The 16,320-nt window shown below is 58.3% G+C and overlaps 1 protein-coding gene across 2 annotated transcripts in view; it reads left to right on the forward strand.

The window, feature by feature from the left end:
• The window catches only part of Scube1 (signal peptide, CUB domain and EGF like domain containing 1), a 125,928-nt gene that overhangs the window by 78,431 nt on the left and 31,177 nt on the right, over positions 1-16,320 (forward strand). For both annotated transcript variants that reach the window (XM_027954629.2, XM_027954630.2), the window contains one exon: positions 11,734-11,850. In XM_027954629.2, coding sequence (XP_027810430.1) covers positions 11,734-11,850 — 117 coding nt within the window. The remainder of the gene's footprint in view (positions 1-11,733; positions 11,851-16,320) is intronic.

Genomic DNA, 16,320 nt, shown 5'->3' on the forward strand with positions numbered 1-16,320 from the left:
TTAGTGTGGATGGGCTTCTTTGCAGAGCAGGTAGGAAAAGACAAAGGGAAAGGGCTGCTTCCCTCTGGAGTGAGCAGGTGCTGGGAGCTCCTGCCCACCTCTGGGGTACCTATGCATCTTGCCATGCTCCATGGTGACCACACAGCTGGAGCAGACTTGTCCTGCCGGCCCAGGTGAAACCTCTCTCCATGAGTGTCCATGGCCACATGCTCCCTCTGGACAATGAGCCATCAGAGGCCCCTAGAGGGACAGTGGCAAGCTCTTCCCTGTGGGCTCCCAGATGAAGGGCAGGATTCAGATTCAGACCCTCTGACCAGCTGTTTGACTCAGAATTCTTCCAGAATGTTTTGTGGCCCGACTGGCAGAGGTCATTTCCTATAGATACACGCAAGTCATTTAATGAGCTGTCTGGCCTCTTAGTCTGGCCCAGAACTGGAGAGGAGCAAACAGCAGAGGGTGTGAAACACCAGCTAAACCCAGCACTCTCCCATCGTTGGGCCTCTGCGCTTCTGCGTGGAACCTGCCTGCTTTTCCTTTACCAAAGCCCAAGCTGTCATTTTGACAAGGGTACGAAGTCTAGAGACCAGAAGTGATAAGACACTAAAGCCTGCAGCGGGTCCTGCTGCTTTGCTGGGCTCAGAGCTTCTGGCAGTGCCGGGCAGAAGAGGCAGTCTCTGGTGGAGACCACACAGCAGAGGGCCCTGTGCCCCCAGGTCAGTGGCTCTAGCCCTGCCTCTGGCATAGTGGAGTGCTGGCCCCAGTGGGGGAGGGAGTGCTCCAGCAGTGTCCTGTCCCGCTAGAGTGCACAGAGCCCCAAGCAGGACTGGTGGTGCTCCATCTTCCTGTCAACCCCAGGCTTTGAATCAAGTTCTTTCCAGAAGCTTAGGATGGGTGTGTGTGTGTGTGTTTCCGGTGGTTGCTCTTAACACACTGCCACCATCTCAGAGCAGCAGCATTGTCGTAGGCTGCAGGTCAGAAATTTGACACAGAGCTCCTGGGTCAACGTCAGGTGTCTGCAGGCCCGGGTTCCCTCTGGAAACCTAGGAACAGTCCCTCATCTTGCCTTCTCCCATTTCCAGAAGATGCTGTTTTGGGTAGCTCACTGCCCCTTGCATCTTGAGAGCCAACCGCCCTGAGACTGACCCTCCTATGTTGTCACAGCCCTCTCCCTCCTTTCCTCTCCTCTCTCTCCCTGTCATGGTTAAGGACCCTCGTGATCCTGGGGGTCCTCTCCAGATGATCCAGGTTTTCTCCTGTCCCAAGGCGTTAACTCAGTCATATCTACAAAGCCCTTTTTGCCATGTGGGGTCACAGGCTCTGGTTTCAAATGGGGACATTTTAGGGGCCTTTATTTGGCCTCAGACGGATGGTTCAACTTGGGCTGGGAAGAACTCCACTAAGATGGAGCCCACGCCCTCTTTACCGGCTTTGCCTGTCCCTCCTCCAAAACCATTCCCAAGCGTATGGGATGTGCTGGCCAACATGGGCTAACCTGCCGCTTCAGGGGACCCCTCACCCTTGTGTTGGTGCCCTCCGTTCTCAGCAGCCTCGGTGTGTCTTTGGCCCACCCCTCTGCCCCAGCCCTCCAGCCTCACCTGTGCCACTGCCTCCTCCTGCAGTTGGCCCAAGTCTTCCCAGTCAGCTGTCCCCACTGTACAGATGAAGAACTGAACCCTGAGAAGGGAGGCCACACAGTCGGTAAGCAGCTCCCTGGGCCACAGCTGGGCCCATGGACTTCCAGGGCCCCGGGTCAGGAGCAGAGTAGATCTGAGGGACGCAGTTCTGCAGGTTCAGTAGCCTTGACAGCCATCCCGGCTCCACTGTCCCCTCCTGAAGGGAGCAACAACAGAGCCTACAGCCAGTCCTTCCTACCGTTTCCTGATGCCCGTGAGAATAGCACACCTGATAGACAGGTCAGTGATCCAAAGTGACTGTCAGACCTGGCTTGGAGCCTCGAGCACTCCCCAGACCCCGCTGAGGGCTGGGGCTAAAGTGTTTCGTAGATGAGAAGGACAGTGAGGCTAGAAAGCGGGGTGGGAGTTCCTCTCCTCTACTCCCAGAGCTAGCACTGCCTGGCGCCCTGCACCTCTGCCTGGCGCCCTGCACCTCTGCCCGGCGCCCTGCACCTCTGCCTGGCGCCCTGCAACTCTGCCTGGCGCCCTGCACCTCTGCCCGGCCTGTGGGGGCCCACACTTCCCTCCCTCTTCTCAGCAATGGCCAGGAGTGGTGCTCAGTGATGGTTACAGAGGTCACAGCAAGTGTGGACAGTGCCTGGTCTGCAGGGCCTTGAGTTCCATAGGGACAAGGACCACCAAAGCCTTACCTGTCCATCCCAAGGGCCCTCTTCACTAAGCCTCCCCATTGCTGGACAGACCTGGGACCAACCCCAGAACCCCTGATTCCCTTGACCAGCAGACTTGCGTGAGCCTGGAGCACACATACAGCACTTTGGCCTTGGAGCCGACTGCCCGGGTTCCTGTTCTTCCCACCAGGGAGGCTGTGCTTTCTGGGGCAAATTTCTTAACTTCCCTCTAAGCCTATTTCCTCATCTATAAACGGGGAGCATGTAGCACATACTTCCTAGAGCTGGCATGAGAATGGAATGAGCTGATGATAAGAAGTGCCCAAAGCAAGGCCTGGCACATAGGCAGCACTCACTGAGTGCCAGCTATTGGCACAGGTGGGGCTAGGCACAAACATGGGAGAGAAAGGCCACCAGGAGCTCATTTTTAAGAGAGTAGGCCACACAGGTCAAGGCTGGGCCACCCCTTGAGCCTTCCCCATCCTTCCCAGACCTGTTTTCCCAGCCCTGTGGCCATCTGTGTGTGTCCAGTCACCACTACCCAAGCCCTTTGGTGTAGGAGGAAGCAACTGGCCTTAGGGCATATGACTGCTCTGGGGCCCAAGTTCTGCTGGGGGGAAGCCTTCCTGCCCAGCTCAGCCCCTCCCTCTGATCCCTGGGGTTCCTCTCCATCAAGTGGGCATAAGCCACACACATAGGCATGTGCTCAAAGGAAGCAGGGGTGAGAGAGGCTAGGCAGGGCCTAGAAGGCAGGACAGGGCACCATAGGGGCTGCTTCATCAAGAGCTCCCAGAAGAGCAGGGAGAAGCGAGGAAGGGACCAGACTCTACTATGCACTGTCCCTGGCCTCATGTAAGGGCACAGTTACCCTGAGAGATCTGGACACAGTCACACCCCTGCTTCTCTCTACCAGCTGCCTGCTCCCTGCCAGCTCCTCTCTACTGAGGGACCACTCACCTGCGCTTCCTTTTCCCAACCCCACACATCCACTCACCTCCTAGACCCCCTCCCTTACCTGTCCCTCCTGCCTGCACACTTAGCTGTCTGAAGCTTCCTGCTGTGTGGCTCACGCTACCCATCCCCTCTTTCGGTGCCATCTCCAATGCTTCCTCCTGGGAAAAGCTGCCCCATCCTCAGTGGCCTTCTCTTTCCCCCATCTCCACACCCTCCCCTGCCAACTAAGGGCAGATGCCAGGTCTGCACCAGAGAGACGCTCCCTTCAGTGTACAGCAACAGCACAGGCCTTGTCCAGAAGGGGCACAGCAGGGCCAGTTGTCTCTGTGGTGTGAAGATCCCTGGAGGATTTCCCAGGATGGGTGAGCTCTGCTGCTTACGCAGCCAGGCTCAGAGAGAAGGGACAGGAGGGTGCCCATATGCACCTGGCAGGGGAAGGATCAGGCAGATCCAAGTGCATCCAGTTTCCCAGGCCATGCGTCCAGCACAAAAGGATCACTTGTTCAAGAGCCCCATCATTGGCCTAATCCCAAATGTGACTGTCTCTGGTCACCTGGGGCCCTTGGCAGGGACTGATAGGGAGGCAGGTCAAAGTGACTCACTTATTGTGGGGTTAAGTGGGTGGACAAAGTTCCCAGCAGGGTTTATTAGTGAAAAGAGGAGTGGTCAGGGCACTGAGTGGCCCCAGAGAGGACTGAGGCATGAAGGGATGTGATCTACCCCAGGCTACCCTGTGATGTGGATAGGATTTCTGGGACCTGAGTCTTAACGCTTTTGGAGACCAAGCCTGGCTGGAAGGGAGCCTCTGCTGCCTAGTCGCCCTTTACAGCAGCTGATGGTAGAGCTGAGCCCCATAGATACAGGTGATTCTGACCTAACCCCATCCCAGGAGGGACTGGGAACACTTGACCTTCACACTGTCCTGGGCTTCAGGCCTCTAGTGTCCCAACATCCAGGCCCACTTCTCACTGCCCAGCCTCTGTTCTGTCTCCCAGCTCCACTGGTGAGAACATGGTAGCTAGAGCCATCTTTCTTTCTTAGGCCTGAACCCGAATGTGTCCCAGCCCTGCATTAACCTCCTTCCTGGGTTCCTTGGCCTCTCAGACTTTTGTCTAAGTGTCTTCAGTGCCCTCTGCCACCTGAGTATCCCACCTCCATTCCCGATTCCTGGTGTGTTGGCTGCTCAAGTCCCGGCGCCAGCCCTGCAGCATTCAGGTGGGCTCTGTATGTACCTTCCACCGTAGCCACAGATGGAAGGTGCCAAGGAGCACCACAGTCCATCACCTGCCATCTGAGGAGGAGCCCTGTGTAGAAACAGGAAACTGGCCAGGTCCCTTTGCCACCCTTCCACCTGCCTGGGCAGGGTAGCCTGTTCTTGGCACGGCCGCCAGCCCTGCCTGCTTCACCTCCCCACCCCACCACCCAGCTTCTCTCTAGCTAGATCCAGCCCCGAAGGTGACTGCAGGCCAGGGTGGACAGTCACCTGTTGGCAGGAAGCCAACAGTTCAGAACTTCCTGAGGCAAGACCACTTGGGCTGACCCAGGGAAGCTGACGGCTTATTTGCTTGCCTAGGCCACATCTTGGTTCTGAGGACTGAGCAGGGACACCTGTAATTGGACCAAAACTCCAAGCAGCTGCTCCTCTTTCTGGTTTTTCCTTACCCAGGTTCTGGAGTGAGACCTGGGTTCGGTCCTGGCTTCCAGGTCACCAGATAGGTCAGTGCCCCAGGGCCAGCTCACATCCCTGAGCTTCGGTTTCTCATTCGCACAAAGTGGCTTGTAGCCCCAGAGAATCTTAAAGGAGCCACTTGGTGAGCAGGTACCTGGTCCCCTGTTGCACTGAGCAGGTACCTGGTCACAGCCATTCTCTTTGTCATCTTCCCTGGCCATTTTCACTTTGTTGGGGCACCTGGTGTGCCCATGAGAAATCAAACCTGGCCAGAGTCTGGGTGGTGGGCTAAGAGGCCAGGCCTGCCTGGCCTTGCTCAGATCACACTGGGGGCTGATGGGAAACCTGGAGAACCAGCAGGATTAACAAGCGCCTTCCAGAAGCCAGCCAGGTGTCAGTAATCATGACCCTCCAGGAGGCCCCCATCACCAGGAGGCCATGCTGCTGCTGAAGGCCCACCTGGCAGTACAGAGGTTTGTGCTCAGCACCTCCCTCTGCCCAGGAGTCATTTAATCTGTCCTCAGCCAAATCCCCAGGGCAGCCGTTAGAAACCAGGGCCAAGCCTGTCTACTGAGCAGCTTCTGGGCTAATGCCAGCTGCACAGTCCACACCACGCCCCTCTGGGGCAGCTGGGTGTGGCCCTGTCTCCCTGCAGGTTGCACAGGGTCTGGCACAGGCACGCTCACTGAGCATTCACTGCTGTGATGGGGAACTCTAGACAGGGGTCTGACGACCCCAGAACTCCCAGGTAGCACATGGCAGGAAGGGTAGCCCAGTATGATGTGCAGCTGGGCCTCTCCCCAGCTCTTCCTCTGAGCCTTCTGTGGAATAGGCACAGTGATCCCATCTGCCTGTCTCCTAAGGGCCAACTCAAGGGGGAGGCTGCTTTTGAGCTGTGTCTGCCCTTCAGAGTGGAGGTAGGATGCAGAGTGCAGGAAGAGGCCTCTGCCAGTGGCTACTCCTGCCATGTGCTGTTGTCCTTCAGTGGACAGGGCATTTGAGAGCCCTTAAACCAAATGAGGACACCTGTCCTGAGGTCTGCCTGCCTGGCTCCTGGCACCTTCCACACTCGGGCCTCCTCCACCTCTTGGCAGGTCCAGGTGACTTCTGCTTTCTGAGCACTGGCATTGAGGGGATGGCTTTCTGCACTCACAGCATGTCCCTGAAGTCCCTAGGGGACAGTTCCACTGGCAGAAATATACCTCACAGAGAACTCCCCTGAGCAGGTGGCGCTTGGGGAGGTGGCACTTTTCATTCATGCAGCAGTTTCCTTGACTGTATGCTCTCCAGGCAGGGTGACCCTTGTGCCCAATGTCCTAGGCACAAGCATTTTGTTCAATGACAGTATCAATGAGCAGGAACTCTGGAAGCCCCGTGAGGATTGACAGGAGACAGGGGGACTTGATGCCTGCCCTGTGTCAGGCTTGGCAGGAGCTAGGGAAGGTGGTACCAGAGAGTGGGACTCCCCTGCTGAGAGGGGGCAGTGCTGCAGACAGCCCCACCAGGGCCAGGACAGAGGGCTAGGATGCCTGAATTGAGAACCAGCATAGACCCGTTGGCCAGCACGCCAAGGCCTGCTGTAGCTTTCTGGAGCACTTGGTTGAGGGACTTGATGGGGGCCTCATGGTCCCCTCTCTAGGCCTTAGGTTTTCTAAGACTTGTCAATAGTGCAGAGCTTGCCCCTCCCTCAGAGGCTCTGACCTGGTGTGACACACGTGGGCTCAGTGCTCTACATCTGCCCTGTTCCTTGAAAGCCTGACCCTCATAGGGGAATGGCCCATGCTAGGACCAGCTAAAGCAGCTGCAAGGCATTGGCCATTGGCTTTCGTGGCTTTCTGACCTCTGACCCTCTCCCTTCAGCTGGTTGCTGGCCCTTCCCTGGCTCCTGCCACTTTGGGATAAAAGGCACTATGGCCCATACCCAGGGGCCCTGGTCTCCTCTTGCCTGTCACCTCACGGCTCTCTGAACTCCAACCTGTCATTAGTATCGTGTGACCATCTGTTCTGGGCACAATGAGCAAGGTCTCATGCCACCTCCTGTGGCTCAGCAGGGACTGGATGAGATGGGGTGGCTTGCTCATCTCCTGAGCACTAGCACCCTGGCCTAACCACATGGCACAAACTACCCACCCCAGCCTCTCCCTGCTGCCTGGAGTGCCCTGCTCCGCCTCCAGCCTGCGAGATCTACTCCTGAGCGCCATCTGCTGAGGTGGGGACTGGATAAGCCCACCTGGGACTGTTCAGGCCTCAACGTGGAACCAGGCTGGCGACAATGAGTGCATGGAGACAGTGAGGGGAAGGGGCCAGTGCAGCTGAGGCAGGAGGCTGCTGCCCTGATGAGGTGGGGTCCCTGTAGGGGAGGGGAAGAGGCGACCTTGGAAGGCTCCATCCAGATCCAGCATCAGCTGTGCTCAGGACAGAGGTCAGATCCCTCTGCCCACTATGCTCAAGGGGCATCCTGAACCTCGGAGGCAGCCTTAGGTGTGTCCTTAACTCTGCCTTGGTAGCACAGAGGGGGACTCTGAGGCCTTTTCTGGGTTGACAGTGCCACCCCAGGTATCAGAGGCCCAGGATGGGACTCCGGAGAGCATGGGTAGGCTAAAGTCCATCCCTCAGTGCTTACAAAACACTGATGCAGACTGTTGTTTCTGGGCCTTGCAAGAACTGCATAGTAAATATTGTCATCTCCACCCACACATGGGGACCTGTACCTTATCAGGGCTGCAGTCCTGGCCTCAGCAGCCTCCCTGTCTCAGCCGCCCTGGTCCCTTCTTAACCCTGCGCTCTCACACACACTGTCGCCAGCTCTTTCCATCCCCATCAGGAAACAGATTCCCAAAGCAATGAGACTTGGCCTTGTTCACGCAGCCAGATGTTTGTTCAGCTCATATTTGTTCCACTACACTGTGATTGAGACTGTCCTTCAAGGACTCGCTGGAGACTGTCCTTCAAAGACTCGCTGAACCTGGGCCGGTGGGGTGCCATCAGGCAGTGTGAATTCCAAGGGCGGCTCCCAGGCCGTCCTCTACTCCTATGTCCTGTCCCTCTGGTAGAGCTCTGGCCTGCTGCAGGCAGGGGTCCAGTGTTGCAAAGCCAGCCCAGCATAGGGCTTCCCTGAGGAAGGTCCAAAGACTGGGGCTTTCAATTCTTCTGCTCTGCTGCCTCACTGGGAGCGGCCCTGGGCTCCTCTGCCAAACCCCAGCTCTCCGGCCTGCTCCAGCTCGCTCATCAGCCTGGAGTCCCACAACCTCAGGGCGCATGCTGGCTCCTCCCCTGCTCAACCTGGGCAGTCACCAGGAGTCCTTCCCTGGGATGGTCCCCAACTAGCTTAATGCCCTACTGACTCTGTCTTGAAGTTCTAAACAATCTTGGAAAAGGGGGCCTTCATTGATATTTTGTATTGGGTCCCCCAAATCAGGTAACTAGTCCTGCCTGGACAAGTTACTTCTCTGAGCCTCAGGTCCCTACCTGCAAAAGTGCCCCATGGGTGAGGCCTGCTGAGGTGAGTGGCTGACAAGTGCTTTGTCGGGTGCTCAGGGGTAGGCAGGGCAAGGTTTGCTGTCATCATTGCTCCAGAAGGAGCAGGAAGATCTTTAAGGAGAGCCCTGGCAGCTCTCATCTAAAGTCGGGGTATAGGAGAGACGGGGCTCACAGAGTCTGAAAGGAAATTCTTCCTTCAGATCCTGGGAGAAACTCTCTGAGGTTTAGCTTTGCCCTCTTCTCCTTTGCCCCACTTGCCCGCAGTTCTGGTGACTGGAGGCAAACCTGCAGTGGGGTGTGGCCTCATGAGGCCGTCCTGCAGAACCCCTTTTACCCTCTGGCCCAAGCTCACTCTTAGCCTCTGGGAGGGACAGGAGCTGTGATGCGACCCTGAGAAGGAGGTGGAAGGTCCAGAGACCCAGAGAGATGTCCTGCTGCCATCTCCAGCTCACATTGGGGTAGCCTGCAGTTAGATGCCCACTGTAGGAAGGACAGAGCTGGTTTTTGAAGCTCTTCGAGACAGTGGTGATCCAGCACCAGGTTTTGGCAGCCTCTGGTCTTGGGGGGGCAGAGAGGTAAGGCAGCTTTCCAAGGCCCTCAGAAATGGAAGCTGGGCAGTACCCCAGACTAATGGCCACTGAAGGCAAGGGATCCCCTCAGCAGCACCCAGGAGCCTCTAAGGGAAACCTCCAAGGACAAGATGCTTGGCACCTCCAGACCAACCTTCCCTAAGTGCAGATTTCAGTCCCCCACAAAGGACCTGGGTGGGCTTCCGTCTTGCTCTTTATACATGTTGCCTTTGGTAGCAGAACCTCCGTCACCTCAGAACAGCACTGCTAAGGTGGGCAAGGCAGGAAGTGCCCCACGCCGCCGTGTTGTAGCAGAGGCACTAGAGCCCCAGCACAGGACAACCTGCCCATGGTCCTGGGAAGGCAGAGTGGAGGACAGGCCAGCTGCCAGACTGCTCCCTGCACTCACCTCCCCGCCCAGCACAGGTCCAGAAAAGCCCCGGGGAGCATTGAAAGTGAGGCCATGAGCTAGGGGAGGAGCCTGGGAAGCTGTGGAGTCTCAGAGGACTGTGGTGGCCTGGTCCCAAATGGCAGCAGCAAGAGCAGGGGCTGGATTCCAGAGATGTTAAGGAAGCAGCAAGAGGGGGCCCAGGGGTGCCAGAAGGTGAGGGAGTGTTCTGGACGGGGTGGAGCAGGGGCTGCAGGAGGAAGGGGGAGTTGAATGCAGTGAGCAGCAGGTCTAGGCACAGCTGCCTGGGTCCCTGGAGCTAAGGGTGGCTGGAGACAGATCGAAGGCCTGCCGTTGGGTCACTGCCCTCCTGGCACTGTAGAGTGGGACCAAGCTGATACCTCCAGTGCTGTCTGCACAACCTTGGCCCCACTCCTGGTGGGGGAAGCAGTGGGCCCAGGAGCTCCGAGGGCCAGGGCAGGAGACAAGAGGCAGAGTAGGACCTGGCATGCGGTGACCACCATGATGGGGCACTGGCAGCAAGAGGGATCTGCACCCAAGAGTGGCCCACCAGCCCCCAGATGCTGGGGTACTCAGAGCCCCTCACTCAAAGCCTAAAATGTATGCACCAGCTGGGGCTACTCAGAGAAACTGAAATCACCCAGTGGGGGAGAGAGCCCTGCAATGGGGTCCAGAGAAGGGTGGACATCCATGCTGGCCCAGCCCCCTCCCAGCCTCAGACTGCCCAGTGGGCAGGTCCCCAAGACCCTCTTGGGTCTGAAGGGTCGAGTTACAAGTGCCACCAAGGGGAAGAACATACCAGCTGTCAGGTATGTCCATTTCTCAAGAACATAATCACCAGGGCCCCCACCCACTTCCACCAGCACAGAGAGACCAGGCCTGGCCCAGCCCTCAGTGCCTGCTGCTGACCCCTAATGCCCCCTACCTCAGAGCCTTAACTACCTACACCTGCAAAACGGGCAGGTTCTCAGCCCCCTCCATCAAGGGGCCATCACACTTGGAAGGCTGAAAGGGCTCTTCGGGGACACTGGCTCTGCTGTGGGCTGGGAGGCAGGATTTCCTGGTCTGGCTTTAAGCCCAGGAGAGGAAACGCATAATGAGCAGCCACTGCCTGGTGCCTTCAAGACTTGATCTTCACCTCAGCCCTGGGAAGGAGGCTTCCCCAGGTGTGGACCTGAAGGCTGAGCAGGGAGGAGGTGTGCAGCCAGGGCCAACGCACGGCAAAGACCCCGGGGATGGGGGGGGGGGGTTCACAGAAGCTGCCAGGGCCACCAGGGCACTGAGACAGACCAGAAAGAGCGTCAGGGCCAAGGAGACACCTTTCAGCAAACTACAGCCAGCCCTGTGATGGCGGTGGGAAGTCACTAACCCCGAGGCAGGCGGGCGGCTCTCATGCAGATAGCCCCAGCAGCAGGACGCCCACCCTGGAGGCCCTGCAGAATCACATGCTCACCCTCAAGGTGAAGGTCAAAGGACGGGCACCACGAATCTAATTAGCAGCAGGGACTGCTGGCAACTGTACATTCATTCTCAAACTTCTCCCAGAGGAACACACAGCCACTTGCAGAACCAAGGAAGGCAGGCCCCCAGGTGAAGCAAGCTCAGGCTGTGCCCCCCAGGCCCTGTACCACAAGATACGAAACCAGGTGGCAAGGACTGAGGTCTGGGAGAACAGCACCCTGTGGGTGCACTATGGCCTTTCTACAGCCAGTGAGGACCACTCACCGCAAGCTCTGGTATCCCCGTTGTACCTCAGCCACTCCAGCCTCTGAACTTTTCAGACGTGAAAAAAAAGCACTAGACAGACTTCAAGTGGACAAAACCCAGACACCTTTGGTGCATTCTGATGAGAACAGTGGTGGGTCAAGCCTCACTAGGGTGGTGGTGAGTGCTGCGCAAGGCCCGGGCCCCACAGCCAGGGCTGCAGCCATTCCCCACTGGGGTGAATATGGCTGCCTCCAGCCACCACCTGATGGACTTGGAGTCTAAGAGCAGGTGGGGCAAAGGTTCAGGATCCTGGCCGTGGGCAGTTAAGAACCAGCCAGGCCAATCTCAGACCCCAGATCGTGGTCTTCAGCTGTCAGCAGTAACCTCTAGCCAGTACTGCTCTCTGTCAGGTTTGACGAGCCTCACAGCGACCCCCATGGGAATGGAGCCCATTCTCCCATTTTATAGATGGGGAGCCTGAGGCTCAGAGAGGCAGCACAGGTTCCTTAGAGTCCCATAGCAGGAGTATCAGCCAGAACTTGAACCCAGCTCTCCTATCTCACAGGAGATCTCCCCATGGCTGGGGAAAGCTGGTAGCTTCTGCCCAAGGAGACTGAGCATCTCTGTGTCTTTCCCTCCCCAGAGACATGTGCAGTCAATAACGGAGGCTGTGACCGGACGTGCAAGGACACAGCCACTGGCGTGCGGTGCAGCTGCCCTGTTGGATTCACACTGCAGCCAGACGGAAAGACATGCAAAGGTCAGCACAGGGAGTATGCTGGTGTGTCCCCACCTGGCCTCTGAGCCCCATGTGGCCACAGAATAGGGGCACTCGGCAGTCACTCACCTTGGTGCTGGGAAGGCCAGGAGAAGGGAGGGTCCCAGCAGGGACCAGAGAACACAGGTGTGTGGTACTTCCATAGATTCCTGGATCAAAAGTGCCTTTACTCTGGAACTCCCTGGGGGCAGAGGTGCTGGCCCAGATGCTGACCTATAGTGGGGGTGATTCTCAGAACAGATGGGGACAGCCCAGCTCTGGGCTGTTTGGGAAGTGTGTAAGTCATTATGTGTCACTGTTGGAAATTTGTAAGGGGATTTGTGTGAGTTCTGTGCTTCACTGAAGGAAGAAGGATGCAGAGGAACTCTGTCATAGAAAAGGAACAGGTAGCTGAAGGTGGAGGAAGGGGCGGGGGGGGGGGGGGCGCGCAGTGAGGGAAGGGGAGCTGCGGCTTCCACAGAGAGAGGCTGGGCTCCAGGACCAGCCTGCGTGGGGACCAGCCTCCCACAGCAGGGCCAGGCCAGGCAAAGGCCGGGGGCCATTACAAAAGCCCAGGCAAAGCCGCACACAGAAGGGGGCAGCAGCCGGGCCGCCCTCAGGCGCCTACCCCAGCCCTGACCCAGGAGGGCCTCGAAGGGAGCAGGAGCTGGAGAGTGTGGCCAGCGAATGTTTAAGACAATTTAAAACTGACTGAGGTGGGCTGTTTGTAAGTCTGACAAAGTAGCTTCTTCCTTCCTTGCCCCCTTGCTAGGAAGAGCTGCTAATTATGACAGCAGAGGCAGATCTGCCAGCTGCTGATGTGAAGTGAAGCCCTCTGTAGCCGCCGCTCGGCCTGTCAGTAGCCCTGATGTGTTCCTGGCAGGGTTGTGGGCAGACAGGTGACATCTGAGTCCTCGCCATGTGGACTCAATGCCAGGAGTGGGTGGCAAGGGAGCCAGAGGTCAGCGCAGATCTGGGCATCCTCAAGGCCCAGTAATGTCACCTGTCCAGAGACCCAGGGCCTGGAGAGGTAGAACCAGTCCTCACTGCCTCGCCGGGAGGTGGAGGCTGGACTGGGAAAGGGGGCCCTGCAGGGCTGAAGTCCTGAGAGCAAGGCTGCTGGAAGGAGAGCTGGAGCCAGCTCACCACTGGGGACCAGAAAGGGCCTGGGGAGTCCTGTGGCCCCAGAGGGAGCAGCCGGGAGAGGACTCCTGCTGCTGCTCCCCACCCCTCTCTGGGGTAGCCCAAGGGGGCTGGTGACATTTCCAACTGTGAGTGCCGGGCAGACCCCAGTCAGTACTGGGTGGGTTTTTATTTTGAAATGGTCCCTGCCACCACCTGGCCAGCAGTCTCTGGGCAGCATCTGGAAAAGCAGGGAGGAAACTGCTGCCATCCCCTGGCTCAGGACAACATTTTTGCTTGGGCCGGATGGTGGCAGAGATGGGAAACTGGGTTGAGACTTCCCCACTGGTACTAGGAATGGAGGGGCACGGGCTGGCACAGACCTGTAGAGCGAGAACAGCTCAACTCAAGGAGGGAAGCCTGAGAAACCAGATGCCCCCTCCAGACCCCAGGGTTGGTGACCTGGGTTCTCAGGCTCTTGCTGGAGAGATGCAGGCAGGGCTGGGGACTTGGCTGGGGCAAGCCCAGCAGGGGATTCCCAGTGAACCCAAGACCTTGGCCTCTGGGGTTTTGGGTTTCACTCCTCAATTCAGGGTGCACACCCTGATCTTGGCCCGGGTCCAGGGAAGAATATCAAAGGAGTGATTTCAAAGGTTCAGTGTTTTCTGGAAGCAAAAAAGACATTGTCAAGCAAGATAGATCACTGGAGGGGAGATAACAGAGGGCTGGGAAAATCCAGAGCTGAGAGCCCAGGCAGGCGGGGTTCACCAGGGCTGGTGGGGATCCCCGGGGGTAGGCGGCAGGGGTGGGAAAGTGGGATGCAGGTTTTAGAGGATCAAGAGGACTTGCCCCAAGCCCAGGCTTTATTTCAAGGGGGTGGCCTGGGCCGGGTTCAGTCTCAGTTTGGAGCTGGGTCCCCCTGTGCTGTTGGGAGGCGGCCTCCTGATGCTGGACTCTCCCCAGAGGGTAGAGTTCTGAGCTGCAGCCGCTTTCCCTCAGGGAGACCCCTCCTCCACACACCTTCAAGAACAATCTAGGAGAATCCCCACCCACTGCTGCTTCCCTGTGCCCTGGGCCAGACAGGCCACCTGCTGGGACTTTTATCTGTGTGGGAGCAAAGGTGCCCTCACCTGCCCCCCACCTGGCCAGCCCACATCCTAACTCTCCCTCTGCCCCTCCCAAAAGCCCTTGTTCATGGGCCCCACAGTGTGCCGGGATGGCAGAAGGGAACAGAAATAGCCATCCTGTGCATTCCTGGGGCACAATCCTCACCTGGCAGGCACCCCCATACCCACACACCTGTGCTCCACCGTTGGGTGGTACAGTCAAATGGCTACTTGATGGGCCAAGGTCCCACCCTTCCCTGGACCCTCAGGCCCTTTTCTGTTTCTGGACCACCCTGTCTCACCTCCTGGCTCATCTGTTCATTCAGTCGCTCACTCTGGGCCTGGGGTGCCAGACAGGAATAGGTACCCACCTCTGTGGTCTAGTCCCAAGGCTGTCTCCTGCCCCCGGGCAAGCCCTGTGACTAGGGAGAGATGGACTCTGGAGGGAAGGGCAGGAAGGCTGGCCAGGGGAAGGTGGAGAGGCCCTGCAGAGGGCCAGCAGGTGAGAGCCAGCTGCAGTGGTGCAGCGGGTGGCTGGAGCCTGGGCTGCGCAGCAGAGGCCAAGGCTGCCCAGGAGAGGAGCTGCGGCGGGCAGGCCAGGCTGCAGAACGAAGTCTGTGGCCACCACCAAGGGCTGGCCTTTACCCAGGAGACCCAGAGGCCCCCACAGACTTGTCAGCAGGTAGGGGCATGGCCAGATTTGCTGTGGAAGGTGGAGGGTGTGTGGACACAGTCGAGGATGGGAAGGGGACAGAGGACCTGAAGTGCCTCCCCAGTGTTGGTTCATCAGAGGTCAAGGGACCTGGGAGCCCAGCACCCCCTTACTAGATCCGGGTAGAGAGGAGGGGCACCCCCACATCCCTCCAGGCAGCCAGCTACTCCAGCCTGGGCCCAAGCACACATGCCTCCCTCTGCCTGTCTGGTTGCTGTGACACACCCTGGCTGGACAGATTTGGATGGGGAAGCAGAAGGGGTCAGAAGTCTCAGGAGGCCTGAGGCGTTCTTGAGGAGGCAGGGGTCCTGATAATGACCACAGGACAGCCCCTGTCTACTTAGCGGAGTTGGCTTACTTAATTCCACTAATGGCGCTAGGGGAGGTGCTGGTGGACATGCTAGTTTGTAGATGGGGAACCTGAGGCTCAGAGAGGTGTCTTTCCCTGCCCAAGGTCACACAGCTGGCAAGGCAAAGACAGGCCTCTGCTTTCCTGCCTGAGGCTTTATGCTAGAAACTCCCAATTTTCCTAGAACCTGGGGTGGAGACACCTCAGCTCAGGCCACAGCTCATTTCATGTCTCTCTGGTGGCCACAGGGCCGGCATGGTGTGCTGGAGAAAGCCATCCTCGAGACAGACGGTGCTGGTAGAGGTCAGCTCTCACCTGTAGCCCTGTGACCACATTCTATGAAAACGGGGCTCTGCTCCTCCCACTTGTCGTGGGGCTGGAGGGAGATGCCCCAGGAAGAGCTTGGTTCAGGCACCTCCCCAGGCTCCCAGGGTGACCCCAGGGAGGGCCAAAGAGGGCTGTCCTCTGATATGCAGGAGCAGTGTCCAGAGCTGCTGGGAGCACTCCATGGGAATGATGCCTGGGGACGTGGGCAGGCGCCCGTTGCCTGTCTGGTTGAAGGAAGAAGCAGGAAGGTGGCTGCTGAGGCTCTGCTGGGGTGGGAGCTGCTGTGGGAGGAGCGAGGCTCCTGTCCCCCATCTGTCAAAGGAGGCAGGCTCACCCTGTCACTGGGTGCCCAGTACACAGGACAGGGCATCTGGCACCAGCCGAGCACCCACGCTCAGGGTGGGCTCACAGGTGCTGGGCCCCTGCCTGGCAGTTGTGCCAGGGCGGGTCTGACGACCATAGGGGAGGTCATCCATTTCCTGGCTGGGAGGGTCTCGGCGCTTCCCTTTTACTCCTCCACACCAGGGGGGGAGTGGGACACCTGGACAGGGAGGTCGGCATGGGGGCTGGAGACCATGGGGGCCCTGGAGGAACTTTGAAGTAGCCAGAACATAGCTCCTGGAGAAAAGGACCCTCAGGGACAGGGACAGGGGGCCTCTGATTGGCACAGAATGCCAGGCTGAGCTGGAGCCCAGATGAGCAGCTTGAGGGGTGGGGACAAGGGGCTCAAAGGAGTCAGACTGTCTTGGGGCGAGAGGGACAGGCATCCCTGAGGTGTCAGCAGCAGCCCACACTGTGAGAGAGAACTCTGTCATTGAGGTGCATGAGCTGCAGCCACCTACTTAGCAGTGTTGCCT

Source organism: Marmota flaviventris, chromosome 3, assembly GCF_047511675.1.
Source record: "Marmota flaviventris isolate mMarFla1 chromosome 3, mMarFla1.hap1, whole genome shotgun sequence".
Taxonomy (NCBI): domain Eukaryota; kingdom Metazoa; phylum Chordata; class Mammalia; order Rodentia; family Sciuridae; genus Marmota; species Marmota flaviventris.